We start from the raw sequence: 19,798 nt of genomic DNA on the forward strand, positions 1-19,798 counted from the left end.
ACCTAAATATTACCTTAGCGTGTAGTCAAGGCGGAGAATTCGTGAATTGTGACGATAGAGGACACTGTACAAAATCGGCGCCAGATACGAAATATACGTTATTTCGACTACGACCTATTAGTAGGGAAGACCGGAAAACGCGATTCAAGACTGGCTCCACCTTTTAAAAACAGTTACTCAGTGAACACCGATAAATATATGGTTCACAGCAAACCTTAAAAATAGAATATTTCCAGGACACCAGAAAAATTAAAGGATATTTTCAGGACCTTTCAAGGACAAGCAACACTCAAGGCCACTTCCAGGACCACTGGACGCCATGAAAAGACCCGTGAGAGTATCGCGAGGGAATGCCAGAAAGAGGATGATAGGTATTGCTGCGATACCGGGCGATCTAAATCCATCTCTGCTGGTTCGGCGCGTGAGGCGTTCGCCGTAAATCGAGATGAACGTAAGCTGTGAAACCGTTACCTGCAGCGCTGGCAGAGCTCGTATCGTAGAGAGGGTCGCGAGACCCTGGACCGACTGGAAGGGCCTCTTAGACGCGCGTTGTATATTTTTAATGGGTCATTTGCGGCGCCAAAGACCAGCCTTCTTATTCTGGCGCCGAAACCCCGTCCAGCCGGCCATTACGCGCGTTCCTAGCCAGCAGCCAGACTCCGCCACCGCCCGTCTGGTGGTTACGGAGGAGTGAGAGGCGCGTTTTATTTCCACATAAACAGAGAAGGACCGACAATTACCGCAGAGTGCTTTATGGCTACCTACGACGGCAAATAAGACGAACGACCAAAAACTCGACGAGCACACGGCATTCAGGATGCGTTGGGCACCCGGTCTTTCGCTAACGGAAATCCGATTGATATGTCCGTAGCTCTGCGTCCACCTGCAGAGGGACTCCATTCTGTTATAGAGGAGAGCGCATTCCTCCCCGTTCCCTTGATCCCCTTCTTCTACGCCCAATTCCATTCCTCTCATTCGACCATAACTCGATGCCAGACCGAAGTCTCCGCCAGTTCTCTATACCAAGCGACACCTGCGCATTGCTAAATAAACTCCATCCTATCAATTACTCTCTCCGTCTATTTAATGCCGTGAAACGGGTTCCGGAGCGCTTCGCCTCGTCGAACAATGACCAGACTGCACTGCAGGTAACGATTCTCAGCTGCGGTTGTTGTTGGCTATTCGCAACAGATTTTATGTTTTACCGGACGTTTCATGGTCTCTGCTCTCCCCCTTCTTCTCTATCCTCTGCCCGCACGTGGAGACACTCTATGGTTACACACCCGTCGATGCGTGCATCAACTTCGGCTCGGTGGGAATAGCCACGTCTCGAGCAGGAACGGTGTCGTTAGACGCTGCTGGTACAGGTTCGAATGATACTCAGCGAGATAGGAGAGGTCCGGAACACGACTAGCCCGGGTCTGGTGATGTTGATATCGAGGTCGTTATGTTTTATTCATCAAGTAGGTACCCGCGATAACTGAACCTGGCCAGTTTCAATCCACAGCACTGTCTACCTCTCCCTCCCTCTCTCGCGAGCAACGAAACCTCGCTCCAACTGACCAACAAAATCACCATCGGACCGATGTTGCTGAGCTCTGCCAGTTTCAGGTTGCGGGTCAACAGGAACTACGCACATCTTCACGAGGCTGAGTTCATTTTCTTCAGAGTTCACTGTCCTTCTTCGCATACCGTTCTTCCTGCTGTCGCACAGGTGATCGCTACACTTGGTCTGGTCACTGGTGATGGAGGCATAGTCTCTGCGCGTTTTCTACTTCCTTGTTCAAAGGCTCAGAAGAATGATGCTCCTGGTCCAATTCTCGCGGATCTATGCTCGCTTGATCTCTTTTGACAGCTCATTGGTGCTAAAACGAGCCGTAGTTTTCTGCACTCTTCGGAGATCAACCCCAAGCCTCTGAAACCTGTTACAATGATCAACGTCAACGAGGCCCTGCCTGGGGATGATCTTCATCACCTTTTCGTTGCTATTCAAACTGCTGCTAAAGATAAGGTCTTTAAATACGTGCGGCACAGCGACGATGTGGCTTCATTGGTCTTCTAGAGCACAATTATCTATCGATACAATCTTGGCTATAGGTTCAGTTGTATTATACTTCTATAAGATTGAGATAGCCTGTGCCAGCGTTTGTCACTTTTTCTTTTATGTATGTTTGTGCTTTCCTATCGCTTTCTTATCTATTTTTGACATTTCATTCCTATGTCTGGAGTACGTATTTGTTCTCCGTATCGAGTTACTTATTGCAATATCGTCGAACATCGCTACAGATAAAAAATATAAATATATATGTTTATCTATCTACCTCTCTATCCGAGATGCGTGAGCACCGATTAAATAGCTGCCGGTCAACTGGGGAAACCATCATCTGTTTTCCCGCCCGCTGATACATCGGTTACTACTCTAAGTAGATACGATTAGCCTGCCCGCGCACGTTTTATAACGATTGGACTGGGGATAGGGAAAAGGGGACGGTGGGAGAAAAAAATTAAAAATAAAAAGTAACGGTTGGCTGTCTTCGAATGGTAAATTGCGTGGCGCATAGCTACGTACGCTGCTGCATTTTTGCAGTGAGATATATACGAATAGAAACTACTGTCATGACGTACGTGTATTTATAGCGAACGTCCGGCGAGTTTCGTGTCACGTAGAATATTGAAGACATTTTTCATCCCCGTCTATACAATCAACCCAGTCTCCGTTTCTCTCTTCCTCCTATTCCCAGGATCGAATCACGCCACCATGCGCAAGGTCGACGGAAAATCACGGTGTATATATCAGAACAATCGCAATGTGGAATCGAGAATCGTGGTTAGTGTTATCGACCATGATTGCGTTACCGACATTCTAGCATTTCTACTTCTCAAACAGCACATTTAATTCCAGTACATATGCAAGACCAGGTATTCATATCTCGTCAACCGGATTTCGAACCACTCAGAGTTCAAAAAAATGAGAAAATTACAGACAAACGGTGAAAACGCGCAAATACAAACTAGTCGCACTGTTTGCACAGAGTTAATTTCGCTCGACCGAACCAATTAAAGAGCAACTCGTGATAACCGTCAGTATAAGTTTCATCTTATCCAGGCAACTTCACCGCGAGTGACCAAATCAGTGAAGCTCGTGGCTATCCTATTTGGATAGGACGGTGCGCCCGTCGTATTTGGCACTTGCAAACACGGTGTAGTTCCTAATATCTCCTTCGTTCATTATCAAACAGAACGCACGCGCGAGTGGTAGCAAGTACTACTGCCTACTAATTCTCTTCTCCCCGATAATTAGCAGATACTTGAACATTCGCTAATGGGTCCTGGGAAAGCAAACGAGTCGTGTATAGGTGAGTCCACAGCGTCTGCAGTAAAGAGAATCCAGAGCTACGCAGAGCTCGACACTCACCCCTTTTTCTCCCTCATCATCCCAGACGCGAGAAAGGGAGACAAAATAATTGTCCAGAGACGCGTTTCCCCGTCACTTCGGAGTGAGGCAAACTGTGTAGACAATTGGCCAATTATAAATTAACACGATTAAAGAGCGTCTTGGATGTGGAAAGAAACAATGCAGCGCTTAGCAATTCTCTTCTGCTAGAATTCTCCCGTGTCAACCCATTAATGCGCTTTCGTCATCTACACTTGCGACAATTCCCTGTAACTTGGAATTCATTCTCGGAGTAACTAACTTCACCGCGTGTCAATTGAATAGCACCTAGTTCCAAAGTTGCGAAACGTGTGTATAGGAAATTGTACGCATCCACGAACACACTCAAATTAATACCTTATGGTTACTTTTCCAACTAATTGTGATAGTAGTAGCTAATGTAACACTATTCCGAAAAACAAATACTGCATCGGGGTATTTTAATAACAAAAAAAAATAAATAAATAAACAAAACAAACGGCAAATGAAAACCCACAAAATGTTCCTAATTCAAACTCTTTTTCTACTCTTGTTTCAGATGCGAGGAAGAGATAATTGATACATTGAAACGTCGACTATGATGATTTCGCTACCCCGAAACCTAGCCGCTACGTAGCGAGACTCTGCTCCGGGTTAAACGGCACACAGTATGCCGTATGTGCGACAACTTCTCGGGTTCCTCGCCCTGATCTTGGGGGCGAGTTTTGCCTGGGGTTTTCTAGCCAGCGAACCGCGCCCTCCGTGTCACGTTTACAACGCCGTTACGCGGTGTTACAACGTCCAGATACCGGATTTGGAGAATTACCTGCTCGATATCGAAGAGGAGGCCAGCCACACGCTCGAGATAACGCATTCGAACTTGAGCGTGCTCAGCAGGGAGCCGTTCCACGTTAAGAGGAACTGGGAGGTGTTGTACATGGCGACAAACGGCATCGCCGAAATCGAGTACGACGCATTTATGAAGCTGGAAAAGGTGATAACGATAAACCTCGAACGAAATCTGCTGACGTCGCTGAATCCCAGGACGTTCACCTACTGTTATTTACTCGTTAAGTTAATATTAAGCTACAACCCGTTGACGTTGAGCGACGAGGAATCGTTCCTTGAGGCGAACCAGCTCCAGTACCTCGACATCTCGTTCACCGACGTGAAGAACCTGCCGCTGAACACCTTCAAGTTTCTCCTCAAACTGAGGTACCTGAACATCTCAAACAACCAGCTCGAGGTACTCGACAACGAGGTATTCGCCCCTCTCCTCCACCTCGAGGTCCTAGACATCAACAACAACAACTTCAAGGTAATCGACTACAAGGTATTCTCGATCCACAGCCTGACCCACCTCTACAACGACTGGGTCTGCGACTGCAACTTCAAGATCGTGTTCTACAGAATATTCGAGAATGTCACCCTCGCTCACGACGCGGTGCGATGCTCGGAGAACGGCACTTGGACGGAGATGAAGGCCCTCGAATGCAGCCACTACGTGCCCAACAAAACTCTCTACAACAACCTCGAGGAGTACTGGGCGGCAACCGGTGTCGGGAAGCAGATTTCACCGATCGAGGAGACCGTCATACCTCCCGACATACTGCTAGTCATTCTCTCATCCGTGATCGTTTTCCTAATACTGATACTCACCCTGGTCCTGTTATGCTGGTGTCGGACGAGGAACAAGGTGAAGATCAATCATCCCGAGGAGCACAGCTTGGACACCAGCTGGCAGTACGGCACTGTCTCGTTGCACAGGGCCGGCTACGATCCTGGCAAAGGTGCGAGTGCCGGTACCCCGACCGTGTCGGCGCCGATCCTTCAGAACTCGACGATCGAGGGAATACCGATGACGAGTATAAGGCCCACCGCCCCGAGGATGGCCGACGTTTATCAGAGGATAGATCCAGGGGAGCACGACGTTAGCTATTCCGATCAGGAAGCCGACGACGTTGCCTTGTACGAACGGATGCATTGATAACGTCCGAGTTTGACGCGTTTGCAGGATGATATCACCTTTAAAATTTTTCTTCCCTTAATAATAATAATAACAACAACAACGATAATATTAATAATGAGTATTGTGATAATATGAAAGAAAAGAAAGAATTGCGTTTAAGTAAGCTTACCCTTTTCCTCCGCCCTTTCAAGTGTCTCAACGAGGACTGTTTTCACATGACTTGATACTCCAGATTTTTTTTTCGCTTGTTTTATTTCTTCATTGTTTCTCCTGCGGCGTAACGGCAAGAAATTGCGTCAGTGATATTAGATTTCCGGTCAGATCGCTTCGGGTTCAACCACTGCCTCCTTTCTTACAAATACCTCGGGTTGTATTCTCGTCATACTTATCAAGTTTTTTGAATGCATATTTCTTCCTGTAGAGCACGGTGTGGATTTATCTCTTTTCCGGTTCTCTGCGGAAGTTATATATAGTTATCTTGCTGGACTTTGACGCCTGACGTAGACTTCGCCCGATGAGTTATCCGCTGGCGTTTGACTATCTAGAAAAAAACTTGCGATAAATCAACAGTCGTGTTTATTCGGTAAATACGAGCACACGAATGACTGTGAGCTACAGAGCAGGGTATGAAGATGATCGAAGGAAAAACTGCAAGGTCGAGAACGGAAGAATCGTGTCGAGGGGCGTAATTAATAAATTGTAATTTAGCGCGTAACTGGCTTTAAATCGGCTATCCAACACCCCTGATAATCATTTCGGAAGGGATCTATGCATGCATTTTTACGATAATCACGCTCTTGTTCCAAATGTACTAACCGAGTCGTGCGCAGACCGATGGATTCTCAGATATATAAATACCCTAAAGCTTCGAAAATCGTTCCTGGCTTCCTGCTGCACTAATTCGTTTAAATATTATCCTTTATCGTGATTAATGATTGCATAGAGGAACGAAATTTATGGAGATAGGTAACGATATCGGTTTTTTTACCGCTGCCTCGAAAGGTTCACTGGCGGATCAAGAACCTCGACTCGAGTCCTCAACCTCGTTACAACAGCTTAGGGACATTGCCGCTGTATTTGATTTTCTATATTGCTCTGCAAAACAAATTAGAACGTCACGAGCCTCGATCGAGGATCTCAAAAGTAACCGATTGGGTCTCATTCTGCTATCCTGTGCTCGAAGGGGAACGAGTTGAATTCAAATCACTTATCGTTAGCCGTAGTACCTAATACTCGCGAACGTGTGACGAAAGTTTGTTCGAACAAGCTCGAGGAAATTTTGTTTCTTCGTATTTTGCTTATTCGTTTTCAATTCTCATTTTTCATTACTGATTTAATTCTCTTTTCTAAATAACTAATTTCTAAAAATAGAAATAACCTAGATGAAGATAACAACAATTATTCGTGCGAACATCCGTTCGCCACGTGAAAAGAGTCAATTTTTACGCACGATATTGATAAGTTGTAATATTACATTGTATTGTTAAGAAAATTTTAACTGAATTCTTCGAACAAAGAAATTCTTTATGGGGAGACTGATGCAGCCTGCGCAATGAAACTCGGTTTTACTGACCTACTTGGCGGAAATATAGTCTGTAAGTTACATACTATACATAAATAAATACACATCAATACGTATGCGATAATCGGAATGTGTATTATTAAAATGAAGATGTATAATAAAAATAATTATTATTACATGTATGTTAATATAATTATGATTGAATATAATATCCAGTGTCGGTGAAACGTGAATATAATATATAATTACACATAGGTATATATATATATTTATAATATATACATATGTGTGTGTGTGTGTGTGTGTGTGTGTGTGTGTGTGTGTGTGTGTGTGTGTGTGTGTGTGTGTGTGTGTGTGTGTGTGTGTGTGTGTGAAAAAAATTTCTCCGCTGTGTGCCTACATATCGCGATCCCGTGGAGTTATTTTCTAGTGACGATTTATTGTCAAGACCCGTGTCCAATATTTCCTGATTGTCAATTATCATCTTTTTTCACGTGTTCCAAAAAATGTCGTATCAGTTGAACCAACAATATTACAATATTAAACTAGAAATTGCAGAGATTTTCTTTCAACGCGTAGAGGTTAATTAATACCCCCGAAATAACACCACGGAATTAAAATGTAAATAATCATTAAATTAATGTAATTAAGAGATGCACAGACGATGTACTAGTTCCTAATTACCTTTATACATACAACCCACTTCCGAAAAACTAATCCTCATAGAAAAAAAAAAGAAAAAAGAAAAAAAAGGTAACGAGCAAATGAAAACGGAATAACGAGTTACCCCAATATTTGTCTCTAATGATAATAACAATAATAATAATAATAATAATAATAGTGATAGTGATAATAATAACGATACTTGACTCACCGACGTAAAATTACACTCGAGGGGAGAGATATTTCTTTTACTTTTTCCCTTCTGGTAATTTTTTTAACCGCGCTCACTTGACCTTAATTGGCATGTTTTAGATACGTTCTACCTTGCGATATTTTTCTACCAGCAGGCGAAAACAGAAATGATTGTCGGACAAACTCTTATACAGATCTCGATTCATTCCATTGTACTTTCTCACCTCTGTGTACAACGTCAACGTTTCGTACAAAAAGTGGGTCAAGGGTTATAATTTTTGTACAAATTATTCGTACTTCAATGTATTTTTTAAATTTATTGTGTTCTTCAAAAAAATACTTGATTAATGTGTAACGAGAGCCTTCGACGGTTGCATAATTGCCAGATATTTTCTTTACATTTTTATACTTCATCGTTTCATCGTCTGTTGCCCCAAGATAAATATCATTTCCGTCTGATACGATGGATCAAAAAAAAAACTCTTTCCTAAACCTTGAACTCTTTCTCTCTCTCTCTCCCCCTCCCTGTCTATAATACACCTCTACGCTAGACGTAATACTTATACATATTTAAGTGTGGAATGTTGAAATTTGTCGAAAAAACGCCTAAATATACTTCAAAATACGCCTGGGTCTATCCTACCTATCTTTGTTCTGTAAATTCTTTAATAGAATCAAACAGTAAATGAAAGTAAATCTTCTCTCTTCCATCCGTATTTGAAAAAATTGAACGAATAAATAATATGTACCTAAATGTACGATTAATTACGTAAATATAAGTTGCCTGCATAAGCGTCTATATCAATGTGTCCGTAGTATATTCTCTGCGCGAGAGTAAAGTTGAAAATCAAGTGAACTAAGGGAAGAGAAAAAAAAAACAAAAAAAAAAAAACGTGTTTAAAAAAACGAATTTAGTTTTTAAGTCGTTTAGTAAAACTGTAAAACACATTGCGTTGCATAACTTGTATACCAAAAACTACGCTACGTGGCTACGATATACATATGTATATGTACACATGCATATGTAAAAATATTGTAATAAGACAAAGACATAAATGGTCTTGAGGCATAGCGAGAATAGAAATAAATTATTAACATTAACATATGTGTATATGAAATGTAAGTTTATAAGCGTATATAATGTAAATAAGTTGATATAATTCATGTGTGTAAATATGGATATAATATTGATATATTATATTGTTGCCCTGAATCTTCAGTCATGTTGTTGTAATAATATTACTATGTAAAAGTAAAAGAGATAAAAGAAAGGGGGGGAAAAAGCAGAGGAAAATAAAAATAAATAGAAAAAGAAAGTGAATTATGTATCGCTACAACTGTAATATATGTACATATATATATACATTCTAAGCATGACCTAATAAAAAAAAATATATATATATATATGTATTTTATAAAATCTCTTGCCTTCTCTGTCTATCTACCTGGATAAAACCCATTCCCCTCTCAACGGTTGCAACAACTGCGGTAAATAATAACAATTTAGAACTAAATTGCTCAGCGGATATTTTCCAATGTATAAGAATCAAATTGACTCGAACGTGTATAAGTGGCAATAGGTAAAAAAAATTGGGCAATCTACTTACAGCCCTATAACCGATTACGACACCGTTATTTCATTGATTTTAATCTTCGTCTTTTATTGTTCAACTAATTAACCGTCGAAGTACGATCATTATACGTGGTTGCAGACTCAATCGGTGATTCTGATCACGCGTTTCGATCTATTCGTCTAACAATAAAGTTACAGTGTGCGTTTCACGTTTATTAAAGACCGTGAGTTGAACAAGACCAATTATTCGTGATAGAGTACATAATACAACATACGTGAAACATAAGTGAAAGTGTCTTCGATATTGTTGATCCGCTGAGCGTTTTTGGGATAGATCATCCAAGGCATCTGGTTTTACTGATATTTTGTATTTGATTGACGAAAGTTAGAAATTCCAGAAATCTAGAGAATGGACTATGATTATTTTTCGAACTTTGACGTCTAACTACTAAGGGGGTCCATTTGAACAATCTGACTAATCAAAACTTCTGCTTTAGTAAATGGAAAAAATCAACGAACTCTCGAAATCCACAGTAATTATAATTCTGCGTAAAATTAGCGTCTTTTGAGTTATTACAAGTATATATATGTGAGTAAAAATGATAAGCTAGCAACACTTGAATCGACTGGCAATTTGATTCAAAGTTCCACGTGTACCGACCGCCGGCGCTTTTCTCACGGTTCAAGACGCCACCGCATTAAAGAAATACAGCAGCACCTGCCGATGGTTACAACTGGATAACGGAAGGAAAGAGTAAATGCGGGGATTGCGAGAATAGTTACCGATAATTTTATCTGATTCAATAATACGAGGCGTGTCAAGAACTACAAGTAGAAACTTTATTGTACTTTTTGCTTTTTTTTTTTCAAAATTGTACATGTGTCGATTTCTTATACTTTCAGCCAGTAATCGAGTCTGAGACGCAGTTTTTTTCTACATTTTACATCATAAATTCTACTATGGTAATCACAACATAAAACGCGTCGTTTATTCAAGATTCCAAAAACGTGCCAGACGAATCAGAGCCACATACGTATATTTTTTTTTTTTTATGTTACCTTACAATATTAATACTTTGGAGTATTTTTCTCACAGAATTCACGACTTTGGTTACCTATGTTCCGGTCGTTTGTTCAACGAAATAAATTCGGACCAGTTTTATAGTGCTATTGAAATGTGATAAACAAATTTCCGTGGCTCGTCTTTATCTTGTGCCATTTTTATGGCTCGCATATCCTTTCCGCCAAAGGTACGAGTAGCCAGAGATACTCACAGTTCATTGAGAATCGTAGATTTATAGATTGTAAATTTAAATGCACCAGGATTATAAACAACGAATGTAGAAAATATGTTTACCGGCAGTTTAGTATTTTACAAACGTAAAGAATAGACGGGTTTTCTCAACGTGTATTCGTAACGCATTATACATTCAAACAATTGTGCAGTTCGCTAAAAAGTCACTTCCTTCGATGATTGATCGTATGGCACCGACAATAGCGCGAGTATCATTTTGTGTCTGGTTGAACATCTGCGAGGACTTATCACTCATCACTTATATTCACGACGAGACGAACCCCTGTTTCGAAACAGTAAAACCTGCGATCCGAATCCTCTCAGCACGGCCGATGATTAATATTTCGCCCGCAATTCAGTCTCCGGATGTCATTTGGTTCTCGGACAAGGCTGTTGTGCGTATCGCGAAAACGCGGTATGCGATTTCCGGAGATGATCAGACGCGCAAGTCATCGCATCCTTAAGGACTTCCAGCATAACGTCCCGCTGTCCGCCGTTCTGAGCCTCAGAAAAACGCTCCAGCAACGCTAAAGTGATTTCCGGTATCCCGTCAAGTTCCGCAGCTTCGTATATCGCCGAGACATATTTCTCGGTAAATTCTTCGCTCGGGCTGTTCGTCGCAGATCTACGATCAAATTCGATGCAATTAAAGCGACACAAGAAATTAGCCGACCTAAGCGACAAGATTTTAATCTTAAGCAACGGTTTTCGAGGTGGGGAATCATTCGAGACAAAACTGCGTCGCATCAAGGCTCTCAGCAGTTACTTTATAACCGATCACAATGACCGTTTCCTACAACAGATTGTCATAGATACTCACACCGAGGATTCCTCCTTGGAGACGATCCTGCTACACGTCTCGTAATAATCGAGACAGGCTAGATCATCGCGTCGTCCACCCTGTATCAGGTACTTCCTCAGTATATATCTCCCGGTCGGATCGCTCAATGTTTGTTCAATGTTTTGCGTGATCCGACTGATGTCTTCGAGTGACAAGCCGATTGTACATTTTCCTATGCAGCCAATTTTTCGTGCCATCTGTAAACGCGTTTATGATTAATCCTGAGTTAGAAACTAATCGGCTCTCTCTTAATCACGCGACCTTAAAGTATAAATAAATAAATGCACTCATTTATACAATAATAGAAGCAAGCAAAAAAAAAAAATGTGAATGAGATCGGTTCTTCAAAATCATGTCTTTTAAACCATGTTTGTACAATCTTTATGGTTTATACCGATTCTAGAAGAAAAACAAATTGTACAACAAAGTTACAATATCTACTAACCTTTTTCTTTACACGTAAAATGAAACATGGGGTTCTTTGCGCCCTGCCTTTATTTTTGTCCTTTAAGGCACTTCAAAAATTCGGAAACAATTGAAACAACTTCTTTGAGGGTTCTGATCGAAGATCCAATAGTTTGTTCACTTAATTATTTATTCAGTGGCAAGCCGCGTGCCTTCTGATGTAAAAAATATACACAGAGTGAGAACTCAGGCGAGCACGAAAGATCCCACATTTCAGTTAAACGGTCAACCGTGTAAAAAAATCTACTTACCTATATGCTACCTTACATTCACACAAATCCGACATTTTCAACATAACCACGTTGAAGTTAGCAACTTCATCGTAACGATTCAAAAATCGTCGTCAAACCGTAATAAAACAAAACATACTTAGATTTTGAAATTTAGTTACTTCGAAGTCATTGTAAAATAAAGAAAATAGTGATTTTGTTTCCAATCTTTCTTTACGATAACGTTACTAACTTCAATCTCGTCCATTGTAACATATCACGCGCGATAAGAGCAACTGATTGTAACTTTCATTCACTTACATTCTGTATTCTGAAATTATCGAGTCTGACTTATTTCCGAACTTGCTATCATTGACACCGAAATCTGAGGGATTACAATCTGACAATGAGTCACACAACGTGATCATCAACAAACCTGCTAAGTGTGAAGTTCGGTTGTCAAGAAGAGGGGAATTACTGTTGCCTCTCTACCTCGTTCGATGATTCGCGACTACGATACGAGCAAAATCCAGTCCATCCGTTCTCCGGGATTATTTAATCCTTCGGAATGATTCCTTGTAATATCGGCAGCTCGGTCTTTATTTCCCCTATGCTGCTCGATTGCACGAGGAAATATTCAGCTGATTTCCGGCGAGACGTTTTATTTGCCGGCCTTTTCGTCTACGCAAAAGACCCGACGCTATATCGATCGCGACAAGCATCCGCCATTTTGCACAACTCGACGATAGCTTCAGACTCGTTATTTTTTCACCACTCACGATGCTCAACACCAGCCAAATAACATTGCTAATCTGACAATCCGTCGTGTTCCACGACTTGTAACCGACTTCTCGGAGGGCGGCTGTACCGGAATAGTTAAGATAGAAGTTAGACCGCTCGTCGAGTGCCGAGGAAGCGAAGCGTGGTTCCTCGGGGATTCAATCCTCGTGACTGACGCGCTTAAAATAGTAGACCTTCTCGGCGAAAACCTGCGCCGGCGTAAGAATATTCAGTAACCGTATTTACTTGCGTACGATTCGTCGTGTGTGTCATTTATCCAGGTTTTAAAAGCGCGTTGGCTGCACTGACCTGGATGCACGGTGTATCGGTTTTGCCATTATTTCTCACCATTTTTTCGCCTTCGCCAATTACCAAGGTGATCGCGAATTTCGCGATTACGAGACGTCTGCAGTCTATCGCCAAGTTATTCCTCGATTTTTGTATCACCCAATGCTTTATAAATGCGAGCATGCAGCATTCGAGAAGAAAAGACCGATTGTTTGCCGGCATAAGATTGCTATAAAAGCGAGCTGATTTCACGCGAAATAAATTACTTCTCTGCTGCAACTAATTTATTTTACATGTTGTACCATTTGTGAGCTGCTCGCTTATTCCCGTCACAACACCAACTTGAACTGGTGCTTTTAATTAGCAGCGGTTATCGCATCGCTGCGATAACCGAATAGGAACGGTTGATAGTGATAAGTAGAGCTAAAGAGTTGAGAAAGCAGCTCGAATTACGTGTTCGGCTGAATTTATAAGAATTATGTACATTTTCAACAGCAGTCTCGCAGTTCGCGCTATTTCGCCGTACACACTGAGAGAAACTTTTAGTTCCGGTCACCGCTCAGTCCTTGACTATTTTCATTTTTTACCACAATCGAAAAATATACTCCTAGGTAGAAAATGAAAATTAGTTTTCTAGCTGATACCGGAACGTCTAGTACTATTACTATATTTTCTTGCAACTATTGCGGAAATTTAATGCTTGTGCAAGAATAAATTGACGTTAAAGCCTCGTTTAACTAAAAAAGTAGAGTGAACCTCAGAAACTGATTTTCCGTTGCAATTACCAAAAAAGGATCGACGATAGTGCAAAATGCTTAGGCGTACCTCGTTTTGCGTAATTCCAACAATATTCAAACAGTTTTTTTAACGATACCTGTTTCACTCATTTTTTCTAGTTAATATAACAAATGAAATTTTTCTCAGTGCATGAATGCGGCGTGGATTAATTCCGGTCTTGAATAAACAAAAACAGGAACAGATATACCTGCCACAATAGAATTATACGTACATTACATTAGAAGAATGACCGTACATTTTTCACGGACTTGAATGTGTGTGAGAAATTTTTTTTTTTGAATAATGACGTCATCCATTTAAGAGCACCGACTGAAACATTGTCCTGTGCAGAGAAAGAGAAAAAAAAAACGAGACAGAGTGAGAAAAAAAGTAGCGGAAACTATTACGAGCTACGTCAAAAAATTAACATATTGTAACCGATTGCGACAGAAGATTTCACTCGGCTGGTTTACATTGTACATCGTATCTGACAGTAATTTTTTATTAATATTACGTTTTATCATCCGGTGCCGCATACTTTTCTTTTGCGATACGTGTGATTGTTCAGAATCTGCCAGGCACCGATCGCCTCTTCATAAGTATAACGAATACAAATTTTATCCGAAACTTTACACGCTGTGACAAAAATATTCATGATTTGTACAGCCGATTTCAAACGAAGAAACGTGTACATCGCTTCGAAGTGTAATTGAAACTGCGATTATATTTCCTCTCAGTTTCGTCACATTTTTATTTCTCATATTTTTCGACAACGAAATCTATAAGGCCACTTTAGTTTCTTGTATGTACCTTAAATATATATATACAAACATATACCTATATTTGTACATACGTAGTTGGCAGGTTGATCACGAAACATCTGGTAAATTAGTCGAATATGTTACCAAACAGAGGCCACGGTGGTCTCACGTGTAGAAATAAGACAGCGATGAGACCCCATTGTTAACGTTGTAACGTTGGAAAATATACATGTACATTTTAGTTGCGTCTAAGTTCTCAAATGTATGTGCATGGAATATCGTAATATCCTTATATCGTCACAGGTAACGTAAGATAGAAACAAGGCGACTGACACGAAGAAGACGCAAACTGTTGAACAGCAGGTGGAATGATCACCTGCTTCACCTGCATACCGATTATGCCATCCCTGCCTCGTAGCTTGTCAAATTCCGCTCGTCGCTTACAATATAAAAGGTCTGTAGTTTGAGAAAAGAATAAATAAATAAAACTGCTACCCTCTGCGGAAAGAATATTCTATATGAACAGTGTTGAAGTCCAACTTTTCCGAATACTTCGTATCAATTAGCAGAAGATGTATCACTTCATGATGTGAACATAATCGAAATGTAACGAATAAATGCATATTAATTTTCAACTAAACATGTGTTACATCGATATAGTAAATACATCCCTGCGATAATAGATCTTCAGTAATTTTGTTTTCTTGTTCCGCGTTGATGTGTAAGATTTTTAATTAAATGTCAAGCTTAATTTTGAACTATTTTTAAAGAACTTTGAAAACCGTCGGAGTATGGCTTGAGTAATGCTTATCGGAGCAAATACATGGACGAAGTTTTAAGTAACAATACAAAGTCTGTCCTACTTTCGTATGAAACTGAGGCGCGTCGCTGGATTATATTCCAATATGCACATTGTAAAGTCTTGACTCACACATGTACATTTGACGACTGATTTATGGTGATATTTTGTACGCACATACCCGTACATACGAACTTGCGTCGGTGTATATTATCGACAATACGTGAAATTGTTACTGATGGCGTTAGCGCACATACAAGCAGCATCTACAAGCACATAATGGATTGTACTCTCCCGCATTGAATAACCATAATTATAGCCTGTACTAAATAACGTCAACGTTATGGTGCTGATTGTCTGCACAAAAAATTGAATGATAACCTGGCGTCACCTACGATTGTAGCAAATCGATGCACGATCTGCATTGCGGGCACGACATCGACAATGACGTGTTCTATTCTATCGAAATGAGATGATAGATATTTTGTTGTCGGCATAAAATCCTAGCAACATCTTTGCCAGTTGCAGTCGTTGGGTGATTCATCTGATCGTCAAATGATCCAGGGTGTCAGGTCGATAAGTTGATATTCATCGATAAGAGTGGGTTGCAGCTTACCGACATTTGAGTGGTTCGTAATGTGATGCAGCGGTTGCATACAATAAGGTCTATCGACGAAATGATCCGTTCGTCTTCAAGGGTAAAAATATTATTAAATAATAATTATAACAATAGTAAATAATGATAAAAATATCACCGTGTGGAATGCATTGCGCGTGTAGAATTGTAGATAAAGAGTACAGTAAAATGACAATAAATGTTTATAAATTATACCAAGGTGTTGGAGTTTCTGTTGTGAAAACAGTTAATTTGGAAAATATTGTCGTTCTGTCGTGACCATTGTTTATTTAAACACATTGCCGAGACGAGAAATGATGACACTTGTTCAGAGTCTATCCATGTAGGTTTACGATATTATGCCAGAGGTAACACCTCTTTTTTGAAAGATCAACAATCCTTTTCGCCAATACCATTGCTCGTCAAGTATATAAGGTTCAGATTATTTGACGCTGACCGCTAGTATGATATATGTTTACGATACGATATACGGTACGACATATATTTTAAGAAATATGAGGTGGTGCCTAGCGATATTGTGTCTTGGACTCTCGTCTACAATATGTTCTGGACAGATGTGCGGTAAGCATTTTGGCTATTCGATCAAAAAATATCATCCATTTTCATCGCTCGCAACAGCGAAGCAAATAACACAATACGTCTGATACTCGCTGCTACTGTTTTTCAGAGCCCGTTTATGGGGTGGACTTCGAATTGCTGACCTCTGCATATGCGGCGGGTGCTGAAAGTTTTCCAACACCGACTATCGAGTTCCATGATCGCTCAGCGTGCAAATTTGGAATGAAATACACGAATGACGTAATGTCATACATCGAATCACTTTTCCTCAACGTATACCTTCAGGTATGATAATTCAGCATCGTGTGACTGATTCGATTTACCGTTAAAATAGGTACAGATTTAGAGGCAGATCGTTCACTTCAAGAAGCCACAACGACGAGCATCTTCAACTAATTGTTATTCTTTTTTTTCTTGTACAATCGACAGGCTGATCAGACAGGTCATCAACTGATCAAGGCTGTTAAAGGTTGCTCTAATGTGTTAAGAGGAGCGATCTTATCCATTGGGAACCTTAAAGAGACAGAGACCAGTATGGAAGAAGGTTTGATATCGCTGATTGGACAGGTTAACGTATTTTTGAATCTAGTTCCTGGAAACGTGGACGTCAAATTGGCGGTAAGGGAACGAATATTTTTCTACCAAAACCTGTTCAGAAAGTTCTATTTGCGAAACCTCTGGAGCGTGCGTCAGGTGACCCATTTACGAAAGTGCGATAAGAGGACGTTGGCACACGTGCACGACTAAAGCCCTCGATTTGCACGCTGTTTCATCGAGTTTATATTACTCAACCCTAACTTCATCCGCTGTCAGTGGCACCTACGTTGCTTCTCAAATAAAACTTTCCTTGACAGATGTTGGAAAAAATAGCGTATATCATACGTGAAGTTGGCCGATATCCGACTAATGTGATTACAGCGCTCGCTTCGGCTCGCGTCGCAAACTTTACACTTATCGGAAATCGCCTACTCTTCGTACTTGTTGCACAATATTCTGTTTCGTATTCAAATATTAAACAATTCTTCAATCTTCCATTGCATATGGATTGAATAACTATCGAAATTTTAACCATCACAGGCTCTACCCGATTTACCTGCGGAACAAGTAACTATCCCGCTTTCCATTGACAAGGAGCGATCAGCGGCTGATTTGTTTCTCCATTGGGTAGAAATAGCAGACTCGGTTTTCACCAGAGTGTATGGGTACATTACTGGAATGTTCCTATCCGGCTGGAGTAACGCTAGGTTGTATTTCAACGTCGTTGGAACACAAATTCGTAACCAGGTGAATTTTAGCCAGACTTGACGGCAAAAATCAACAAGATTGCATGCGGATGTTAACATCATTTTATTCTTCTCTATCCACAGGTTCTGACTTCCATAGCCTTGACTAACTACAAGATCGCCGTTGCCGAAGTGCTCAGTCAGTCTGATCTAATTCAAAGTCACTGCACAAACGAAACATGGGGATTATTCCAAGAAGTCGCTTTCAAAGTAGCTGCAATTTCGCACAACGTGCAAGACGCGTTGGAAAACTATAACACATGCCTTGCATAATGGAACATATACGTACTACCTTTCTATCTATCGTTATATCAAATGAATTTATTGCCTTATCTAATTTGCGTGATATGAAAATACAATATTTGCCAATTCATTTACTTAAAAATTGAAGCCCATCGATAGTCAAGCGTCTAATTTTATAATTATGGTATAAGATATTCCTGGATACCCCGTAGAAATTTGTGCTGGATGCAAAATAAAACTCACTTGCAATGAAAGAAAATTAGAAATGTATCGAATAAATTCTATTGGTTCCTTGGATTATAGAAGAGTGTAAGAAATAAGGCAATCCCATGTTCGGTATAACGAACGTTACAGCCAAGATAAAAAATAACATGTATTTCATCGTTTTGAATGGACGTATAACAGCTTTACCTGCCACATCACAAAGCCATATAGTCCGTCCATATTTATTTTTGCTGCGCAAAGACATTCTTAGGTACTACATGTTTATTCCATGGGTCATCATTTAACGAAAATGAAGCTGTTCAAACGACCTTGCGACAATACCCTACGGAATATGCATATTATTTTCGTTGTTCGAATGTTATTTTAACAGAAATAACGATCCTCTCACTCTCGCCTCTTATAGTCATCGGTGTATAAAGTTGAAGCAACTTGATCTGGAACATCACTTCGATTGTATTCGGTACTCTGAACAGAATGAATTGGCTTCCACTAATGCTGGTTGGGCTCTGGGCGGCAGAGTCTTTGGCAAGAATGTGCAGTAAGTCACTCAAATTTCATAATCATCTGAAGTTCATTATTTTCTGTTCTCACAAATATATACCTGTGTTGGACCTATATTACAGACCCTAATGGTTCGGTGGCAATGGATTACTTGGCCGATGAATGGGCCACAACAGTGAGCAGGTACCCGCCACTATCCATTGAACTTGGCGATAAAATGGGAAAACTTTTTAACAAAAATTTCAAGCATCTGGAGTGATCTGTGGACTCTACATATTGGCAAAACTGCACCATCAGGTATCTCAATTTTGCAAATTTGTCTCCCAAATTGACGTTTGGACCGTTGATTTAACCCCAATTTTCGTATTGTTAGCTCATCCGATTTTTATTTTTCACCTTCAGATGTTGGAACGGGGTAACGATCTTATTGAAGACACAGAGGAATGCCGTGAAAACTTACAACCAAAGATTGAACTGTTAAAATCAAACATTAACCCACAACCAATTGGCTTGGACGAAGATTTGGACTCACTCATCAGACAGTGCCAGGTATTCTTGATCTTATCACCTGGAAATGTGGCGATCCCTACACCGGTAAGTTTATACGATACCTGCTCATTCATGTACGTAGAAAAAAATCACTGATAAATATCAGAAAGGTCATATATGCTCCCGATAGACCCGATGGGAAAACACGTGACAACATAGGTAATAACATGCAACGACTATGTTATGAAGAATTAAGGCTACGTCCCTGCGCGCTTTGCGGTCTAGTTATTTTCGATTTTTATACAACTAGGGGCTTC

General features: G+C 40.5%; 3 protein-coding genes across 9 annotated transcripts in view; 2 read left to right on the forward strand and 1 right to left on the reverse strand.

Annotated features, from left to right (window-relative positions):
• The window catches only part of LOC124218868 (leucine-rich repeat-containing protein 15-like), a 120,477-nt gene extending 111,775 nt beyond the window's left edge, over nucleotides 1-8,702 (forward strand). For all 7 annotated transcript variants that reach the window (XM_046625753.2, XM_046625751.2, XM_046625752.2 and 4 more), the window contains one exon: nucleotides 3,972-8,702. In XM_046625753.2, coding sequence (XP_046481709.1) covers nucleotides 4,083-5,399 — 1,317 coding nt within the window. In that variant the 5' untranslated portion in view covers nucleotides 3,972-4,082 and the 3' untranslated portion in view covers nucleotides 5,400-8,702. The remainder of the gene's footprint in view (nucleotides 1-3,971) is intronic.
• Nucleotides 7,851-13,521, reverse strand: LOC124218876 (uncharacterized). Its single transcript, XM_046625769.2, has 3 exons — nucleotides 12,577-13,521; nucleotides 11,446-11,663; nucleotides 7,851-11,250 (listed from the first exon to the last, which is right to left on the reverse strand). The coding sequence occupies exons 2-3, from the start codon at nucleotides 11,661-11,663 to the stop codon at nucleotides 10,995-10,997; spliced, it is 474 nt and encodes a 157-aa protein (XP_046481725.1). The 5' UTR covers nucleotides 12,577-13,521; the 3' UTR covers nucleotides 7,851-10,994.
• Nucleotides 13,522-16,605: 3,084 nt separating this feature from the next.
• Nucleotides 16,606-18,525, forward strand: LOC138191064 (uncharacterized). The gene is made up of 5 exons (XM_069136735.1): nucleotides 16,606-16,743; nucleotides 16,850-17,025; nucleotides 17,170-17,358; nucleotides 17,818-18,024; nucleotides 18,108-18,525. Exons 1-5 carry the CDS (start codon nucleotides 16,626-16,628, stop codon nucleotides 18,294-18,296), a joined length of 879 nt encoding a protein of 292 aa, XP_068992836.1. The 5' UTR covers nucleotides 16,606-16,625; the 3' UTR covers nucleotides 18,297-18,525.
• Nucleotides 18,526-19,798: the final 1,273 nt, after the last annotated feature.

Source organism: Neodiprion pinetum, chromosome 5 (assembly GCF_021155775.2).
Source record: "Neodiprion pinetum isolate iyNeoPine1 chromosome 5, iyNeoPine1.2, whole genome shotgun sequence".
Taxonomy (NCBI): Eukaryota; Metazoa; Arthropoda; class Insecta; order Hymenoptera; family Diprionidae; genus Neodiprion; species Neodiprion pinetum.